At 43.6% G+C, this 20,485-nt stretch overlaps 1 protein-coding gene across 4 annotated transcripts in view; it reads right to left on the bottom strand.

Annotated features, from left to right (window-relative positions):
* Positions 1-20,485, bottom strand: part of LOC127576880 (semaphorin-4G-like) — a 171,415-nt gene that overhangs the window by 65,579 nt on the left and 85,351 nt on the right. For all 4 annotated transcript variants that reach the window (XR_007957292.1, XR_007957291.1, XR_007957293.1 and 1 more), the window contains 6 exons: positions 16,746-16,894; positions 14,832-14,894; positions 14,134-14,232; positions 13,923-14,013; positions 11,967-12,083; positions 7,418-7,572 (listed from right to left, as the gene is read on the bottom strand). Coding sequence is in view for 1 of the 4 variants with exons in the window: in XM_052027690.1 (XP_051883650.1) it covers positions 7,418-7,572; positions 11,967-12,083; positions 13,923-14,013; positions 14,134-14,232; positions 14,832-14,894; positions 16,746-16,894 (674 nt within the window). In the remaining 3 variants the exon portion in view is untranslated. The remainder of the gene's footprint in view (positions 1-7,417; positions 7,573-11,966; positions 12,084-13,922; positions 14,014-14,133; positions 14,233-14,831; positions 14,895-16,745; positions 16,895-20,485) is intronic.

Raw genomic sequence — 20,485 nt, 5'->3', positions numbered from 1 at the left:
TTTGCCCATGGGTTACTTGCCACCTACTTTATACTGGTGGCCTTTAGAACAGGCTACCAGTGAGAATATGGAAGTCACCACCAGACCAGGAATCAGGCCAAGAAATGTTCTGTAGTAACAAGGGAATGTAATTGACAAAGCCCTGTGGATGAATAAGAGAGACACAAATTAAAGCTCATCTACTCAATAAAGAGCGAATCCACAGAGGTGAACATGTTGTTGGAGATTTGTCCCCGGGAGGAATTCTCAAGAGTATTGGCTAGATGGTGAGACTGCTCCCACCCCAGACATTCCCTCTTCTCTCCCCTCCCCTCAGGCAGAAGATACAAAAACCTGAAAGCACGTACCACCATGTTCATGGACAGCTCCTATCCTGCTGTTATAAGATTATTGAACAGACCTCTTGTACGATAAGGTGGACTCTTGACCTTACAATGAGGGCAGGCATGGTAGTGTAGCGGTTAGTGTAAAGTTATTACAGCGCCAGCGAGCCGGGTTCAATTCCGGCCCGTCTGTAAGGAGTTTGTACGTTCTCACCATGTCTGTGTGGGTTTCCTCCAAGTGCTCCGGTTTCCTCCCACATTCCAAAAAAAAACGTACAGGTTAGGAAGTTGTGAGCATGCAATGTTGGCGCCAGAAGTGTGGCGACACTCGTGGGCTGCCCGCAGAACACTCTATGCATAAAGATGCATCTCACTGTGTGTTTTGATGTACATGTGGCTAATAAAGATATCTTATCTTATCCAATGTTGGATTAGACAATCGATCAACTGCTGCATTCCCATGTGCTGCTCTATCCCTCTTTGCTGCCAAAACATTGGCAACCGTATCAACTTGTGAGCCTCAACCTCGCCAAGGAATTTATCTGAATCTCAATGAGCTCCTGGGTGCTGAGCAAAAGCAACCATTGCAGTAACCTGGATTTAGGCTGGCAGCTCTCTCTTGTATTTACACTGTGAGCTTCACACGAGCAAGGAATTTCATTGCACCCTGCTGTATATGACAATAAACTAATCTGAATCTATTTCTGCAGGGACTGAGCACCAAGCAACACTTCTGCTCCACCACCATCTCGTCACCCTGCACTGCCTCAGAGTCAGTGACGTCCAAAATCCTGTAATTAACATTTTTGCTTGCAGATCATACGCCAAACAGTGAAAAACAAATCCTGACCTGACCTCAGAGTCATGTTGGTTTAGCCAACACTAAAATTATTTTAATGACTGATAATTAGATGAACTAGCATCAAAATGATCTTCTGAAACTAAGAAAATGTATGTTAATAATTAAAACTAACATTATTTTGTGCAGTTAACGTAACACTTGATCACAACACTGGTATCACAGCTCAGGCTGGAATAATGTGCTGTTCTGAGGGGTTTATCAGTAACTGAGTAACTGGCAAGACCACTTCAGAGGTTAGTTAAGAATCATCAACCACAACGAAGTTATGGTAGTGTAGTTACTAGATGCCAAATAAAGGAGAAAGGAAGATTGAAGTCACATCTAGACCAGACAGGATAAGGGTTTTAAATTCTCTTCCCAATAGGACATTGGTTTTCCAGTTGGGGTTTTAATGACAATTCTATACTGGAAACATTTTTTTTAATAAATTCAAAATTCACAAATATCAACGATAGGAGCAGAACTTACAGTCGCTGATTGTTCAATCAACAAGTCACCCACTTTATGTCCAGTTGTGGGGTGGGGTGGGAATGGGGGGGGGGGGGGGTGGTGACTACAAATGTGGAACTATAAAGCATCACCCATTCCAACGTCTATATTTTCCCAGCATTTGATTCAATCGATGCTCAAATGCTGCATTCCCCTGTGCTCCTCCCTCCCTCTCTGCTCCTGAAGCCTGGGTAATGTTATCAACTGTGAGGCTCAACTTCTCCAATGAACCAATCCAATGGCCAGTGCATGATTGCTCTCATTATCCAATTCCAGAAAAGATCTACTCCTCCTCCGTACTTCAGCCAGTTGACATTGAACATTTTTTCCCCCATAGAACATCTCAAATGTCTCAAATCTGCAGAACAGGGATTTATTTATGTAAAATGCTTTCATAGTTAACTCTAATTAAAATTATACTATTTCTACATGTATTAATTTATCTAAATAACATAAATCTGAGGTTAAACGATTTTGAACTGCATATATGATCATTACAATATGACTTATAACACTAAAGTGAAGTATAATTCTACTGAAGGTGCAGTGTGCCACCATTCTATTTGAATTTAAAATTGTTAGCGAGGAAACTTGTATCTCAGAGCTCTCCCGTCAGCCCTTTGTCTTGTTCACCTTTGAAGAACTGTAGAGGAGGAAATATCAGTTGACGAGGAGATGCCATTTACCAGAATATCATCTTCAAGCCAGAACGTCATTAGCTCCCACACTGAGCAGCAAACATTGGTTGAGGGAATATTTTCTGCAATACTACCTTCCAATGCATCTTGGCTGAGACTTTCAATTATGTTCATACTGTTATAGTTTATTTCAACACAATTACGTTTTTGTTGCCTGTCCTGTAGAATGAATTATTTATAAAGCTTGCCCAGTACTACACAGTACTTCCAAGAACATAATAAGGAGTCTGCCTCACCATTCAATATGATTATGGCTAATCTGCACTGGCCTCAACTCCTCTTCTATGCCAGTTCCCCAAAGCTCTCAATTCCTCGATCTTTCAAATATTTATCTTATCTCCACCTTTAAAACACTTAATGATTTGGCCCCCAACACTCTCAGGACAAGGAAATTCCAGAGATTCACTACCCTCTGAAAGAAGAAATTTCTATGCACCTCAGTTTTAAAAGACTGGCCCTTTACCTCGTAGCTATGTCCCCTTGTTCATGACTCTCCCACCAGTGAGAATATCTCAACATCTACTGTGTCAAGCTCCCTTAGGATCTATCCTTCTAAATGCACTGAATTGTACCAAATCATTTATTGTATCAGAAATGACCTAAAATAATTGTTTCATGTTTCCCCTTGTCTATTCATAAGGCCCCATATCCTTGATGCACCCTCACAGCACAGTATATCGCCACTTCAATCTTAATCTTTCCACAAACCATGGGAATTTGGCAAAATTTCCATCCTATTTGATTGAAAAGCAGCAAAGTAGTTAACTTACCGTGGTTCGTTTTATCTTATTGATGCAAAAGGAATTTAAGTCTAATGAACTGCGTGGTTAGTTTTATAGTGCAAGTGTCAGGGATATAATCTTGAACCCTACACTGACACAGTGTTTTCATTTAAATCTACCATAAGTCCTAAAATCCATGAGAATATATTACATAATATTTAGATGTAGGTTAAAAACTTTGACAAAAACAATTAAAATAGGGAGTTAATGCTGGTTCTATTCAGCAACGTACATTGCATGCATTTCATTTTCACTATTAACCTTGAAGATAAATGTTTCTATCTACCAACCAGTTTGGTTTGCTTTATGTCATTTTAGTGTCAGGACCTCAGTCAATTAAAATAAACTCTTTTCTTGCTTCGGAGTGGAATATTTTTATTTTCATTTTCTTTGATAATGTAGGGGATGCAGGTGTCAAGCCCTGCCTGAGGTTGAAGACAAGTTTTTTTTTGGGGGGGGTGTGCCTTTAATAGGGGCAAACATCAGAGTGGGTGAGGGGCAGTCATCAAGTGGTACAGCAAAGAAACAGGCCCTTCGTCCCATCATTTCCATGCCAACCATCAAGTACCATCAGTCACATGACCTCCAGGGTGCACTGACGAGAACAGCGATTGGCTGGAGGAAGAGACTGCTGTTGGGGGTTCAGCAGGGTTGCCATGCCTTTGCTGAGCAGAACACCATGAAGCATATTGTGGCCATTACTTCCAGGTAAGAACCCAGCGGGCAGAGGATTTGGATATTCCAACACAATGTATTCACCTGAAGACCCAACCTTTAACGACAGGTTTCCTTAGAGGTTGCGTTAATAGAAAGAGGAATTTCAAGGCAGCATCCCATGTTATAGCTCTAGATTTTATAATAGATTAAGAATATGGATGGCTAATGAAGATCTTTAAGGTATTTTTATATCAAACTCAATGACGCAACGTTGTCCAATATTAAACCACGTAGGTGCAAGGACAAGGAAATTTTAATTTTCTCTATGTGACAGGATGTTTCCACCCTGTCAAATGCATGCAGGTTATTGGTTGCTTTCCACTTATCTCATGAATAGGCACATGCACCTGTACAGTCAACAGTACAAAGTGCAACATTCCCCAGGCATGTTCAATTATTCCACTTAAACACGGTTCTAGGGTTGTTTCCACATCACAGAACAGGTCATTGTGAAGGACTCTCACCCTGGGGTCTAATTGGAGGCTTTAACAGATAGTGGTGATTCAAAAAGCTCCCACTCAAGTCCAGAACCACTCCTCTCATGTATTCTGTCAAGGGCTGCTCATATTGCTAACCTCAAGCCAAATTCATATATTTTTTAGTTGGGTCATTGAATGAGGTTGCCTGTTTACTAGACAATATCAAAGCCAATCAGACAGCAACCACACTGCTGTGAATCTGGTGTTCATAGAGACCAGACCAGCTAAGAACAGCAGGCTTCCTTCCCCAAAGGACATTAGTGAACTACATGGAGTTTTACAATAATCCAGTAACTTTACGGCCACTTATACCTGTTTTTTAATTCCAGATTATTTAGTTACATGTTACCTTGGTGAGATTCAGACTCAAGTATCCAATTCACTGTAGAACACACAAGGGACAGATTCTCATGTTAAATCAGCTGGTTTCTAAAATCAAAAACAGAAAATGCTGCAAACACTCAGCAGGTCAGGAATCCTCTGTAGAGAGGGAAACAGAGCGAATATTCCAGGTCAAAAGCCCTTCATCAGAACTGAAGCATTAACTCTGTTTCTCTTTCCACAGATGCTTCCTGACCTGCTGAGTGTTTGCAGCCTTTTCTGCTCGTGTCGGCTTTCCAGCATGTGTAGTTACTTTTGGTTTCTAAAATGAGTGGCTAATCCATAACAGCAACTTCACTGCCAGTCAACAAGTTGAAAATCTAACCACATGAAGTAATGTTCCTTAAAGAGGCAATGCCTGCAATGGGATGTATCAGCAATAAACACTTCAACACAAGAGGAATTACAATTGCTCTGTTCCTTACATGTACCAAACATATTTGTTACACAGCACAGTCCTTAACTCCCTGGTAATTTCACCACAGTAGGTTTTGGAAGCCCCAACCTGTACAAGGACACCAATCAAAGAAGAAAGAACAATTTTCTTTCATAACAGGTTATTGTTGAAAAGAAAATTTAGAACATAGAACAGTACAGCATAGGAACAGGCCCTTCGGCCCACAATGTTATACCAAACTAATTAAGCCAATAACACCCACACCCTTCTGCCTGCACATAGGCACATGAATAGGCAGAAAATAGAGGGATATGGACTATCTAAGAGTCTCTTAAACACCTTTATTGTATCACCACCCCCAGCAGCGCATTCCAGGCACCCACCACTTGTCCCGCACATCTCCTTGAATGCATGCCCTGTAGTATTAGACATTTTGACCCTGGGAAAAAGATACCAGCTGCCTACTCTGTTTACGTCTCTGATAACTTTATAAACTTCTATACTCCTCTCAGCCTCTGCCGTTCCAGAAAACACAACACAAGTTTGTCCAGCCTCTTCTTATAGCACCTGCCCTCTAATCCAGACAGTATCCGGGCAAACCTCTTCTGAACCCTTTCCAAAGCCTCCACATCCTTCCTACAATGGGGCAACTAGAATTGAATGCAGTACTCCAGAGTTTTATAAAGCAGCAACAAAACTTCCTGACTCTTGAACTCAATGCCTCAACTAATAAAGGCAAGCACACCATATGACTTCTTTTCCACCCTATCAATTTGTGCAGCCACTTTCAGGGAGCTATGGACTTGGACCCCCAAGATCCCTCTGTACATCAACACTGTTAAGGGTCCTGACATTAAATGTGTACCTGCCCTCCACCACCAAGAAATTGGGACTAGCTGGGTGGACACGGTGGTCGGCATGGATTCGTTGGGTCGAAGGGCCTGTATCCACGCTGTATTGCTCTATGACTCAATGATACCGCCCCTGGCAGCACATTCCTGGCACCCACCCCTCTCTGTGTAAAAAAACTTGCCCCTTACACCTCCTTTGAAATTTTCCCCTTTCACTTTAAATGCATGCCCTCCAGATCTTCCCGAGTGCAACACCTCACACTTGGTAATTATATCCTGATTAGTGTGATACTGCACTAAATTTTGCAAAGTTACTCTTTCCTTGAAGTACAAACTCAATTCTTCAGACGTCCTCATACTCAGGATATGCCCTTGGCAAATCCTTCATTACAGTAACAGTCACCAGCCCACAGCTGGTTCTTATCAGTTTAAACACACTGATACCAGATCCATTTTTCATTACTCAGTAACAGCTTGGAAAAAAAACACAGCAATTCATCCATCAAAACAAAAATCAGAGAACTATGAATTCCTCAGCAATGTGTTAAATGTAATCATAAATTATTTTTACCATAAAGGTAATGAAGAGAAACTCCAAGCCAAACGCTGCCACACCAGTGGATTGAAAACTGTATAAACTACTGGTTGTAATATTACTGCATGAACACCAATGGAAATGGTTTAACTAGTGCAAAATGCCACAGATGCTGGAAAATCTGCAATAAAGCCATAAAACGCTGGAAATATTCACAAGGTAAGGCAGCATCCACGGAAGGTAAAACAGAATTAACTTTTAATGACCTTTTATAAGGTCATCTGTAAATTGAACCAAGGCTGAGGAGTTCAATATTTCCTTCAAAGCACTATTCAAAGTAATGCAACACAAGCACAATAAGCTTTCATGCTTATTATTGCACACAGTTATTTTGAGGCCAGTGAGATATTCTCAGTATGATGTTCTCCTGATGAAACAATACTAAAAACAAACAGATGACACTTTTATGTTCGCCCTTACGTAAAATCCAAACCAACTGTGGTCCTGTGGTTCAGTTGGTGAAACTCTTGCCCCTGAATCTAACCAGGTTTTGTTCTCATGTCTCTGGAGTAGGGACTAAAACCTACTTCCTCTTGACTCTAAGTGAAAAGAGGCAGTGGAGGTTGACAAACCATTTAAGGAGGAGATTGATAGGTACCTAATTAGTCAAGGTATCAAAGGATATGGGGAAAAGGCCAGAAGTTGGGGCTAGATAGGAATAGTTTAGCTCATGGTGAGGTAGTGGAAAAGACTTGATGGGCCAAATGGCCTACTGCTCCTTTGTCTTGTGATCTTGTGTGATTTGCACCCGTTTATAGATCCACACATTTAATAACCTCCTACATTGTGTCCTCCACATGCTGCTCAATCGTCACACGACTGTAAGCTCAAACATCCTCTTACCTTGCAGATCCGGGCCACTCTGCTGACCAGGGGCTTTCCATTAAACGCATTCTCTTCCCCCAGCTTCTCCGTGAAGAATAGGTAAATCTTGTCGTCATCACCCACAGAGCTGTTGACACTCTCTGTCAATAGCACTGAGTCGACAAAGTTTGGCTCTGAAACAGAGAAAGAGCGGCGAGTGTATTCTTGAGTTGGTGACTGAGATAAAGGCACAACACACAGCAATGTAAAGTGTGGATGGTGCAGCGGGTGGGGTCTGGACCAGTGTTGACACCTCCTTCCTCATTCAAGAACCTGTCCTACCCACTTCCAGCTTTCTGTTCCCATTTCACTGAGGTGGATTCAAGTGGACGTAAACTTGGGACTCTGAATAAGAAGGATGAATTGGAGACACAAGAGAGTGGAGATGCTGTAACCTGGCGTAAAAAGCAAACTGCTGGAGGAACTCAGTGGGTCAGGCAGCATCTGTGGAAGCAAAATCCTGATGCAGAGTCTCGACCCAAAACATCCACTATCCCTCGGCCAAGAACAATGAATTGTTGCCTGAAAGTTCATCCTCCGTCCGTAGCACCAGACGTGATGGTTAGTAGAGCTTACACCTTCTACACTTTTGACTTCAGAGGCGTAGAATGTTTCTGCCACCCTCAAAGGATGAATGTCATAGAAGTTGCGGAGAGTTATACAGCACAGAAACAGGTCCTTCGGCTGATCAATTCAACATCAACTATCAAACACCCATTGGGATTGGGATTGGTTTATCACTGTTACAGGTAAGACAGGCACTGTAGTGTAGTGGTTAGCATAACGCTATTACAGCGCCAGCAACCCAGGTTCAATTCCGGCCACTGTCTATAAGGAGTTTGTACGTTCTCCCCATGTCTGCGTGGGTTTCCTCCAGGTGCTCTGGTTTCCTCCCACATTCCAAAGATGTACAGGTTAGGAAGCTGTGGGCATGCTATGTTGGCACCGGAAGCGTGGCGACACTTGCGGGCTGCCCCCAGAACACTCTACGCAAAAGATGCATTTCACTGTGCGTTTTGATGTACATGTGACTAATAAAGATATCCTACATCTTATCTTAAACATCCATTGGAATTGGTTTATCATTGTCACATGTACCGAGATACAGTGAAAAGCTTTTGTTTTTACACTAAGCCCATTATATTTTCCCCACACTCCCCTCAACTCCCTCCAGATTCTACCACTCACCTACACACCAGGGGCAATTCACAGTGGCTAATTAATCTCCCAACCTGCATGTCTTTGGGATGGGGGAGGAACCTGGGGCACTCAGAGGAATCCCGTACCATCGCAGGGAGAACGTGCAAACTCCACATGGACAGCACCCAGGGCCAGGATTGAACTCGGGTTGCTAGAATTGTGAGGCAACAGCTCTACTGTGTGCACCGCTGTGCTACCCTTGGCATGTCTAGACATGATTCTTTTAACACAGAAAAAAATCAGTTCTTGGGAATCCCTGGAAATTACTGTACATTCCTTCTGAGCCAGTTAATGGTCTATCATGTTGGCGTGAACTGGAGTCACCTGTAGGCTAGACTGAAAGGAGCAAGGATTAATCCGGAGTTTACAACATTGGTACTTTGATGGTCTCTGCTACTGACTCCAGACTTTTGAAATTAAGTTCAAGTTGTTAAATGGGTTGGATCTGGACTCACTTGCTCCAGAATATTAACATAAGCTTGAGATTACTTGTACAGGAATATAACACAACACCACCACATCCTCACACATAAGAAGGAACAGCTCATTTGCAGAACCAGTCAGTTTCTCAATACCTCGTTCAACACTACATTGACTGATAGCTTTGCCACATTGGCCAAATAAAGGGATGGACTGTAACCTCAAATACTGGATCCTCGCCAACTTAACCTGCAGTCGAAACACCGTGGAAACTCTGAAGTGGTGCTATGTTATTCTGGGAGCTGGATCACTTCTGCGGCGGAGCAGGCCAAGTTTAAAAACACAACATAATTTATGCTTTTCAAGTAAATGTGATTTGCGAAATGCATGCAATAAAAAAAATTGCAAATACCAATAGACTAGGAGCAGATGCAAAGATTACATGTATCAAGAACTTTTTTTTAAATATTCACTTGAAGGATTTATACATCCCTGACCAAGGCGCACTCTTATCAACTGATTCCTAGTTGCCCCTGAGCTGACTGGCTTAGAATCATACAGCATGGAAACAGGCCCTTCACCCCAACCAGTCCATGTAGTTTTTTATTTCAAGATGCCCATCTAAAGCTAGTCCCATTTGACAATTTGCCTGTGTTCAGCCCATATCCCTCTAAATCTTTCCTATCCTTGCTGGATATTTTGGAAGGAAATCAAATATAAATCATTTTGTGCTGGTTCTGGAGTCAAATATAGCTCAGATATTTAAGGGTAAAAGTCCTGTGGCATCATGGTCACAGTAAATGCTGCTGCTTCACAGCTCCAGGGACCTAGGGTTGACCCTGACCTCTGGTGCTGTCAGTGTGGAGTTTGCACATGGTCTCCCTGTGACCATGTCCATCCTCCAGGTGCTCTGGCTTCCTCCCACATCCCAAAGAGGTGAACTGGCCATTGGAAATTACCCCTAGTGTAGGTAGGTAGTAGGGGAATTGATTGGCATGTGAGAGGGAATAAGTTGCAGGGCAAGGAGAGAAGGAGTACAACCAATGAGGTTGCTCTACTATGAGCTAGCATGGGCCTGATGGGTGAATGGCCACCTTTTGTGTATGTAATTACCAATGCTAGCTTTTTATTCAATTGAATTTCCCTGCTGCTGTGATGAGATTTGAACCCACATCTTTTATTCTGGCCTCAGGAGTTTTACTGCGGGAAATGAATCTCCATGTCATTTTACCCACGCTGGTTCCAATGTAAGGCCTCAGAAAGGGAAATTGCGGCAATGGGATTAGTTCAGATCCCGGGTGGGAATTCAAGTCGAGGGCCAGTCTAGTGGGTGCAGAGTATCTGCAGGATAAGGCTGGACCTCAGCTCAGACACAAGAGATCTGGTGCGGGGAGTGTTTCACACCAAGGCCTGATAGGCCTGGCTTTGGGAGCTTCACACAGCTTCAGGCTCAGAGTTATCTCTGCCAAGCTCCGGAAATTTCACCAGCACCAATAATGCGATCAGCTAAATCACAGACCGAAACTCCATATAGGGCAAATTCTCTGATCTCATGTACTTAAAGAGAGTCAGAGAAGGGGGATAACACTGGAGCACAACTTCCCTTTGAACACAGCTCCCCACAGAGCAGAGCTTCACTGAAACCCCCTTAATTACACAGATAACCCAATCTGATCAGATATTTAAACCCAAGCATAATTAACATTAAATTATACCAATTTTCCACTACAATGGATTTTGAATGTCATGGGTTTAGTTTAACCACACAGTGTCGAACCTATCAATTCCTCCATCATTTATCTGTGAAAGCACTCTCCAATTAATCAACCACTTGCTCATTCCCCACGCTTCTGAATTTACTGCCCTTTCAAGAATGTATCACACTCCCTTTTAAAAGTTACTGATAATAATTATTACCAGAACCTTGGATACTCATTGCAGAGGTTAATATACAGGTTGGTCACTCTACACCTCTCAGTGATTCCCTTGGAATGAAGGTGTGGTCACAGTTTAATTGACAGATGTAAATGACTGTCAAACAAATGGTGCAAAACACCAGTTACTATGCAAAAATCAAAGGGTTGAAAGAAATTAAACAGAACCAATTTTTGTTTACTCCAGAATTTTCAGCTTTTGTGTTGCGATTGTTCTCTATATGCTTTAGTACATTCCAGTCCTACAATATATCTATTACAGTTTGCGTTGGCTCGTTAGGAACAGACCCTCATGTGAGAGCTCTAACATGCATCAACTTGCATCGTGCTAAGAAATGGATGTCTCTTCTAACAGAGAGCATCAGGAGTTTTAACGTAACCCTCCTTTTGCAGACATGATCTAGAGTTACCATGAACATAAAGCAAGGGAACACTGCGACATTCCAGAATAGAATGTGCTGGAAACACTCAGGCTGCAGTGGCACACCTCGTAGAGCTGCTGCCTCCCAGCTCCAGAGACACAGGTTCGATCCTGACCTCTCGTGCTGACTGTGTGGAGTTTGCACATTCTCCCTGTGACCGCATGGGTTTCCCCAAGTGCTCCGGTTCCCTCCCACATCCCAAAGATGGTGCAGGTTGGTAGGCTAATTGGCCATTGTAAATTGTCCTTAGTGTGTAGGGTAAGTGGTAGAATCCGGGGGGAAGTTGATGAGAAAAGAGGGGAAATAAAATGGGATTAAAGTAATATTGGTGTGAAGTGGGTCAGTACAGACTCAGTGGGCCAAAGGGCCTGCTTCCAAGCTGTTGGACCCTTATGAGCATCCTTGGAGAGAGAAGCATTGACTCTGTTTCTCTCTCCACAGATGCTACCCGGCCTGCTGAGTGTTTCCGACATTTTCTATTTTTGTTTCTGTCTAGAGTAGTTATCCCGGAAAGATGACAGTGATACTGAATGATTGAATTGTTCTTCTTACCATTCAAGGAGTAGGGAACAGAATCATCCATCCTGAACGAGCGCTCTTGAAAGTTCCTTTTTATATCTGCCTGTCCACCATGGAACCCGTAGAGTGTGGCAGTGTAGATTTTATTGTCTGTGAGAAAGCAGATTGTGCAAATTTGAGTCATTGACAATTTTAGGCCCATTTAAAGTTGTACTGCAAACTTGAAAACAACTTTAGAAGCACATGGGTTGCACCTGAGAATAATTGTGGGAATCAGGAGTTCATGAGGGAAGGTCAAAGATGCTCCCTTTAAATGTCTACACTTCTTGCTGCCTCAGTAAAACAGCCAGCATAATCAAAGAGCCTCCCCCCCATCAAACAGAAGATACAAAAGCCTGAAAGCACATACCACCAGGCTCAAGGACAACTTCTATCCCGCTGTTATAAGACTATTGAATGGTTCCCTAGTATGATAAAATGGACTCTTGACCTCATAATCTACCTCGTTATGACCTTGCACCTTATTGTCTGCCTGCACTGCACTTTCTCTGTACTGTAACACTTTATTCTGCACTCTGTTATTGTTTTACCTTGTACTACCTTAATGCACTGTGTAATGAATTGATCTGTATGAATGGGATGCAAGACAAGTTTTCACTGTATCTCGGTACATGTGACAATAATAAACCAATTTACCAATATAACTGCCCCTGAGCTGCCACATTATTTCATCCTATCAGGGTAATTCCCTTTGTTCCACTCATTGTGCTCTCCCACCTTCTCTGCTACCTCAACTAACTTGTCTCTCTTTCTCAGTTCTGACGATGGTCCCAGACCTGAAACAGTTACTGCCGACTCTGCTGAGATTTTTCTAGCTTTTTCTATTTTTATTTCAGATTTCCAGCATCTGCAGCTTTTTTTTGATTTTCACTCCAGCTGGAATCCTGAGCATCTTCTACCAACTCACAAACCGAGCATCTCCCCCCCCCCCCCCCATGTGTTCCCAGTCACCTATTCCCATTCCCATCAACTCCTCCCAGATTCTACCACTCACCTACACATGAGGGGTGGTTTTTACAGTGGCCGTTTAACCTCCCAACCCACATGCTGTTGGGATGTGGGAAGAAACTGGAGCTCCTGAGGAGACCCACACGGTGACAGGTAGAACTTGCAAACTCCACACTGACAGCACCGGAGGTCAGGATTGAACCCGGGTCGCTGGAGCTATGAGGCAGCAGCTCTGACAACTAGTCTAATTTGACAACACCTCCCAAACCCATGACCTCTGTCACCAAGGAGAAGGGCAGCAGGTGCATGTGAACACCACCTGCAGATTCCCCTTCCCGGTTGGAAATATGTGGCCCACCGGTCTGAATCCTGCAACTCCATGCCCAAGAGCACTGTAGGAGCAACCTCATTAGGAGGTCTGCAGCGGTTCAAGGCAGCGGCTCACCATCACCTTCCCAACGGCAATTAGGGATGGGCAATAAATGCTGGTCTTGCCAATGACAAACCCACCTTAAAAATGGATAAGTAAAAAGACATGGGCCCCTAGGTAGGAAGCCGCAGGGATTGAAACAAGTCCTGGTGAGCTGACTCGAGAGCTGGAGAACTGCTTAAAAAGAGCATGAGCTTAAAGCAGCAATGACATCTTTAGAAATGATAAAACCGAAGAGAAAGAGGTGCTGCAGAGGCAGACAGCATGGGAAGAGGGAACACCACCCAACACCATACTGTTATTTCTATGTCGTATCCTCTTAACAGGCACAATGGGAGTAATTTTCCAACTGGGAGCACAGCCCACTCAGAGCACCTGTCAGAATCTCAAGAGCAAGTTTAATGCAATTCGACAGCCCTTTATTAAGATCAGACACTGCCTGAATTTCAAATACTTGCTTCCTGTACAATCAAAAATTGATATCATTAGTTCAGACTTAAAACTGAAATACAAAGACACAGCTCAGGATGTGCCTGAGTTTTAATACATACCAACGATGAGGCCTGTGTATCCAACTGTGGGGTCATAAGGGCACCTCTCTTTTCCCTCAAAGATAGCTGATCGAATGAAGTTTCTAATCTCCTTTATGGTTGGGGGGGGGGGGGGGGGGGGAGGAGAATAAGATCAAGGTAATCAGTGCAACAGGAGATGATGCTCGCTGAAAAAGAATACATTTCCAACAATGCTGGAAGGAATACTTACAATGTAGGCGCATTGAGGATGAAATGCATATGTGCCACAGGTGAATAAATGGGTTCCATTGAATCTTTGCAGAAAACGGATATAGTTATAACAGTCCATCTGTAAAGAGCACAGCACACTTTAAGAGCAGGTCAGTACTTAACTCTCCGGAATTTTATTTCAAAATGCCAGCATCTATCGATAACAACTTTCATTTACATAATTCCTCTGATGTGGCAGAATGTCCCAATGTGGACATTCTGCCACATTAAAATGAAGGGCATTTTAAAACAAAATTTGTCAATTATCTAAGGAGATATTAGGACAGGTCAGCAAGACCTGGGTCAAGGAGTCAGGCTTCAAGGAGCACTCTAAGGAGTGAGAAAGGTTTGGGAAATAATTCCAAGGGGCTGCATTGCCTCCCGCTGAAACTCTCCACAGATGTTGTCAAAGCTGGCTGTGATAGAGAAATTAAAATTGGGGCTGCACAAGAGGTCAGAGTTGGAGAAGTCTGGAAATCTTGGAAGGTCGGAAGGTTTCAGCAGCTTACCAAGTGATGGAAAGGTACAGTTATGAAAACACAGACAAGAACCTCAGATCTGAGGTGGTGCCTGGACCAGAGCCAGTGTAGGGTAGCGAGCAACAGGGGGTGATGGGTGAACAGATCACGGGGAGAAGTGTTTAAGGTAAGTTCACATGGTCTAATCCATTTCCCATACCTCATTGTTTCCCCGCTTATTTAGACAATCTGATCGTTTTCCGGGTTTTGTTTCCCACTGCAACTGTTAACAAAATAACATGGAAATACATTAGAGCATCAAGTTAAGATTCCCATGCAGAATTCAACGAGGGACAGCAGTTTGCACTTACATTCTCAGAGTGACGACGAGCACAAGCTCAAGTCCTGCTCTGCCCTTTCCCTGGTCAGTGGCAGCTGAACTGGAGGTCACTCGGAGAAACCACTGCTCCAAGTGTTTCCTGGTTCTAGAACTGACAGCCACCCCTCTTCAACATAGGCAATGGGGAGGGGGGTAACCAAACATGGTCGGGGTGTTCAGGTTCACAGACTGGAAGTGAGTTGGAACTTTCCTTAAGAGGCCAAGTTACCATGTGAATGGAGCTGTACTGACCTCCATTAGGATATAGAATCCCCGCCCCACACAAGCACCTCAATAACCTATACTCCACCCACTAGCAGAGTCCAGGCCAGGTGTATGGCTGGGTAATCCACCAAGAGTGCTGACACTTAATTATGTTGCAGACCAAGTGCTGGTAAATGGAATTAGTATAGATGGGTACTTGATAGTCAGCATAGACATGGTGGGCCGAAGGGCCTGTTTCTGTGCTCTATGACTCTAACTATTTCCTTTTGCTCAGCAGGTTGAAGGGAATGTGCTGGGACTGAGAGAGCTTGGGCTGCCCCAAAACAACAGGGCAGGCAGCATGTGATCTGCTGACCAATGCCAGCTTGGTGACTAACTCATTATCCCCCAATCACTGGCCAGTTTGATCAGAGCTCCTCCAGTCTCCATGCCCAGCATGGATGGAGCACATTATTAGTGTTCATTCTTGTTTTATGAATACATTGAGCAAATCGAATGGATTTTTAATGAGTCCTCAGATACATTTTCCGCTAAGAAACCTAAAGCTAGCGTGAAGATAGAACACAGAACATAGAAGGTTACAGCACAGTACAGGCCCTTCGGCTCACAATGTTGTGCCGACATTTTATCCTGCTCTAAGATCTATCTAACCCTTCCCTCCCACATAGCCCCCCATTTCTCTATTGTTCATGTGGCTATCTAATTACCTGGGAATATCCACAATCTGTTTTGAATGTCTTTCTTGAATAATATAATGTAGAGGGAAATAAAATTAACTGAAATATCATGCTCCATTTGAAGTAACCGGGGCTTTGATGGTCTTACTGAGACTCTCTTCCATTTTTCCCTGTGTAAATTTGCCAGCTGTTTGCTTTGATGTTGTGGTATGTCTGACACCTGAGCCACACAGCCACAGAGTCACACAGCACAGAAACAGGCCCTTCTGTCTATGCTGACCGTGAAGTACCTATCTACACTAATCCTAATTACCAGCACTTGGTCTGCAGCTTAAGGTTTTGTCAATGGAAAATTAGGACATTTTAATGGAAAATGTAAAGATAGACTTTAAAACAGAGACTGTTTATGTCTAAATCCTTTGGTCCGATTACCCCTGACCTGTAGACCACCTCAAATTTTGATTTGCTCTCTTGCTTTCATTGCTACCGACATCACTTATAACTCACGTTTCTGTAACAGATGTTGTTCTTTACAAATGGTCTGCCCAGTGGAAACAGATTTACTGGCAACTTTCAGAAAGTGCATTAAATCAATTCTCGAAGAGGAAACCATCTTGGTGTACAAAAAGCTGGCACACCACTGCTGAGGGCAGTGAGACGTGGGCAAGAAATACTGGTGTTGTTAATGATGCCCTGACTCAATGATAACTCTCAAAAGAACATTGGCCATTGAAAAGGTGCCGTGAGGCAAGAACAGTGGAGTGGGACTGATTGGTGAGCTCTTCCAACAGAGCTGGCATCGTCCAAACAGCTTTCTCCTACACGTTATTACCCTGTGATATGTGATCCTTACCATTTTCATGGAGCTGTTACTGATGTCACTCGTATTTAGAGCAAAAATGGCCTCTCTTGCTCCGACATAAAGGATCCCCTGTTCCTCTTCAAGCCAAAACGTGGAGTAGTTGTACACATTGTGACTGAACTGTTTGTAATCAAGTAAATCTAAAAGAGACAAAAGCGTTTTCTGAAGATTAATTTTCACTCTGCATGTCAGGAGAATACTCAACAATAGACGCAGAGATCATAAGAGTAATACAGCACAGAAACAGGCCATTTGGCCCAACAGGTCCATGCCAACCAAGATGCCTATCTTAGCTAGTCCCATTTGCCCGCACTTGGTCCATATCCCTCTAAACCTTCCCTATCCATGTACCTGCCCAAGTACCTTTGAAATGTTGTCGTTGTACCTGCCTCAACCACTTCCTCTGGCAGCTCGTTCCACATACACACCACCCTCTGCGTGAAGCAGTTGCCCCTCAGGTCCCTTTTAAATCTTTCCCCTCTCACCTTAAACCTACGTCCTCTAGTTTTTGATTCCCTTTCACTGGGCAAAAGACTGTGCATTCAGCAGGTCATTTGGTGATTAGCAGTCAGAAGCTACCAGGGCAACTACTATATAGCCTCAGTCCTGTTCCACCATTCCATCCCATTTACTTGCATTAATTCCAATAACCCCAGCACCTGAGCCTTACAACAATCTTTCAGTCTTCAAGGTTCAACTCAACTCTTCAGCCTCCACATCTGCTGGAGTTCCAGATTCCCAATCCCTTTGTGTGCTTCCAGACATCATTTTGGAACCACCCAGCTTTAGCTTCTTGTTCTGGACTCGCCTATTAGTGGAACTAGCTTTTCTCCACCTGTCCTTCAATCATCTCAGTTGGTTCTTGGGTTCTGATGTTATGGAGAGAAAGTTAATACCAAGTTCTGACATATGTCCTGGGAGTTGAACCAGTGACCTTCAGACTCAGAGACAAGAAGTACTTCCCCTGAACTGCACTTGACAGGAGAGGACTCTATTTATGTACTGTAAAAGGTCACAGTGATGAGCCTTACATTCCAGAGATCCGTGGAACTATGCATTGCAGACTGTCCCTATGCCAAGATAAGCCAGCTCATAAATTGAGATGATGTTGTGCACATACCACAGGCTAATTTATTGTTTCAAACCATTGACTTCATAATGCAGGGCAGCTCTTGAAATGCTCCCAGGTGTATGAAGTATGTGCAGTTGTGTCATCACACCTACACAACCTCTGCTGACCACTCTGAACAAACTGGATGAAAAACCAAGAGGAATTGACTAAGCAGCTAAAAAACAAGCCAAACTGGGCATGCAAATACAGAGGAAGGGTTGAAGCTAGCAGATTTTGAGCCACCTGTAATGTATCATCATACATTGGTTGGTCTTGGGGAAAGAGGGATCTTGATCAGCTGAGTAAGTGAGTCAAGGAATGACAAATGGAGTTTAATACAGATAAGTGCAAGGTTTTATCTTTTGGGAAGATAAATGAGGGTAGGACTTTCACAGTGAATGGTCAGGCCCTTGGGATTGTTGTAGAACAGAAGGACCTAGGAGTACAAGTACATGGTTCCCTGAAAGTGGCGTTGCAGGTAGATAGGGTGGTGAAAAAGGCTTTTGGCGCGCTGGCCTTCATCAGTCAGGGCATCGAGTATAGATGTTGAGATGTTATGTTGCAGTTGTGCAAGACGTTGGTGATGCCGTGTTTGGAATATTGTGTTCAATTTTAGTCATCCTGCTTTAGGAAAGATGCTATTAAGCTGGAAAGAGTGCAGAGGAGATTTATGAGGACGTTGCCAGGACTTGAGGGGCCGAGTCATGGAGAGAGGTTGAGCAGGTTGGGACTTTATTCTTTGGAACGTAGGAGAGTGAGGGGTGATCTTATAGAGGTGTATAAAATCATGAGGGGCATAGATAGGGTGAATGGGCACGAGCTTTTTCCCAGGGTTAAGGAATCAAGAACTAGAGGGCATCAGTTTAAGGTGAGAGGAGAGAGATTTAATAGGAACTTGAGGGGCAACTTTTTAACCCAGAGGGTGGTCCGTATATAGAATGAGCTGCCAGAGGAAGTGGTTGAGGCAGGTATATTAACAACATTTAAAAAGGCATTTGGACAGGTACGTGGATAGGAAAGGTTTAGACGGATATGGGCCAAACACAGGCAAATGGGACTAGCTTAGGTGGCAACATTGGTCGGCATGGACCAGTTGGGCCAAAGGGCCTGTTTCTGAGCCGTATGACTCTAAGACTCTGAAGGTTTCCTTAACCCGAGCTCATCAGCAAGTCATTAATAAGCTGTGATGAATGCATTGAGACTTGGTACTAACATTCCAGGTTACTGGAAGTAGATTCCAGGTTACCATCAGATCATCCATGATCTTATTGAGTGGCAGAGCAGGCTTGAGGGACTAAGTAAACTATTCATGTTCCTAATTTTTACGCCTCAAAAAATAATCCAGAATCACACTGCAAGCAGATACAACAATGCAGATTGATCATGGAATAATAGAGGGTTAAGACATAGAAGGTGCCATTTGGCCCATCGAGCGTATACCATCCCATCAATCCCATTCCACCAGCTATTTCCCTGTAACCTATTTTCTCCCACATGCCCATCAACTTCCCTCTAGATCTCCTCTCCTACCACCGAGTTCCACACTAGGGACAAGTTACAGCAGCCAATTAACCTACCAGAGCATCTCAAGGATGAGGGAGGGAACAGGAGCACTCAGGGGAAACCCACACAGTCGTAGGGAGAATGTGCAAAACTCCACACACAGACAGCACTAGAAGTCAGGATTGAACCCAGGTCTCCAGAGCTGTGTGTCAGCAGCACTACCCGCTGCATTATGTGCCACGCCGTTTCCAGTCACGGAATCAAATTGATGATAATGATGTTGAAGTAAGCAAGGGTATCAGATGTTGGCTCTTATAGGACTCGCTCTATTACACTCATACTATGTGCAGCAATGGTGACATCAGTTCATGCACACAGCAGCAGTCATCAAGGGATACAGCACAGAAACAGGCCCATTGGTCCACTAATCATTAACCACCCATTTACACTAATTCTATTTTTTATTCCCCTGTCATACTTATCAATTTCCCTCCAATTCAACACTTGGGCAATTTACACCGACCAAGTAACATCAACGCACACATCTTTACAATGTGGGAGGACACCAGAGTACCCAGAGGAAACCCTGCACTCACAGGGACAAGGTGCAAGCTCCACATAGACAGCACCTGTGGTCAGGATTGAACCCAGGTCTCTGGGGCTGTGAAGAAGTGACTTTACTGGCTATGCCATTGTGCCGCCCAGTTAAATCCTGGATGATATCCAGAGTTACAGCAGCAAGATGCTGCTCTGACAACAGTCAGTAGGTTCATTTTTATTGACTATGAAGTGTGCCCCATAAACATCTACTACAGTTCTTCCACGAAACGTTCTGTCCCCGTCACTGTCGCACTCACTTCCTGTCACGGTATTTTTGTTACAAGGCCAGCATTTATTGCCTTTCCTTAACTTCCCTTAAATCATAAGAATCATAGAACAGTACAACACAATACAGGCCCTTCAGCCCACAATGTTGTGCCGACCTTTAAACCTTGCCTAAGACTATCTAACCCCTTACTCCCACATATCCCTCTATTTTAAATTCTTCCACATGCTTACCTAGCAATCTCTTGAATTTGACCAATGTACCTGCCTCTACCACCACCCCAGGCAGCGC

Source organism: Pristis pectinata, chromosome 12 (genome assembly GCF_009764475.1).
Source record: "Pristis pectinata isolate sPriPec2 chromosome 12, sPriPec2.1.pri, whole genome shotgun sequence".
NCBI classification, from domain to species: Eukaryota; Metazoa; Chordata; class Chondrichthyes; order Rhinopristiformes; family Pristidae; genus Pristis; species Pristis pectinata.
The sequence above is the reverse complement of the archived record's forward strand: the minus strand, read 5'-3'. Positions and strand labels throughout refer to the sequence as shown.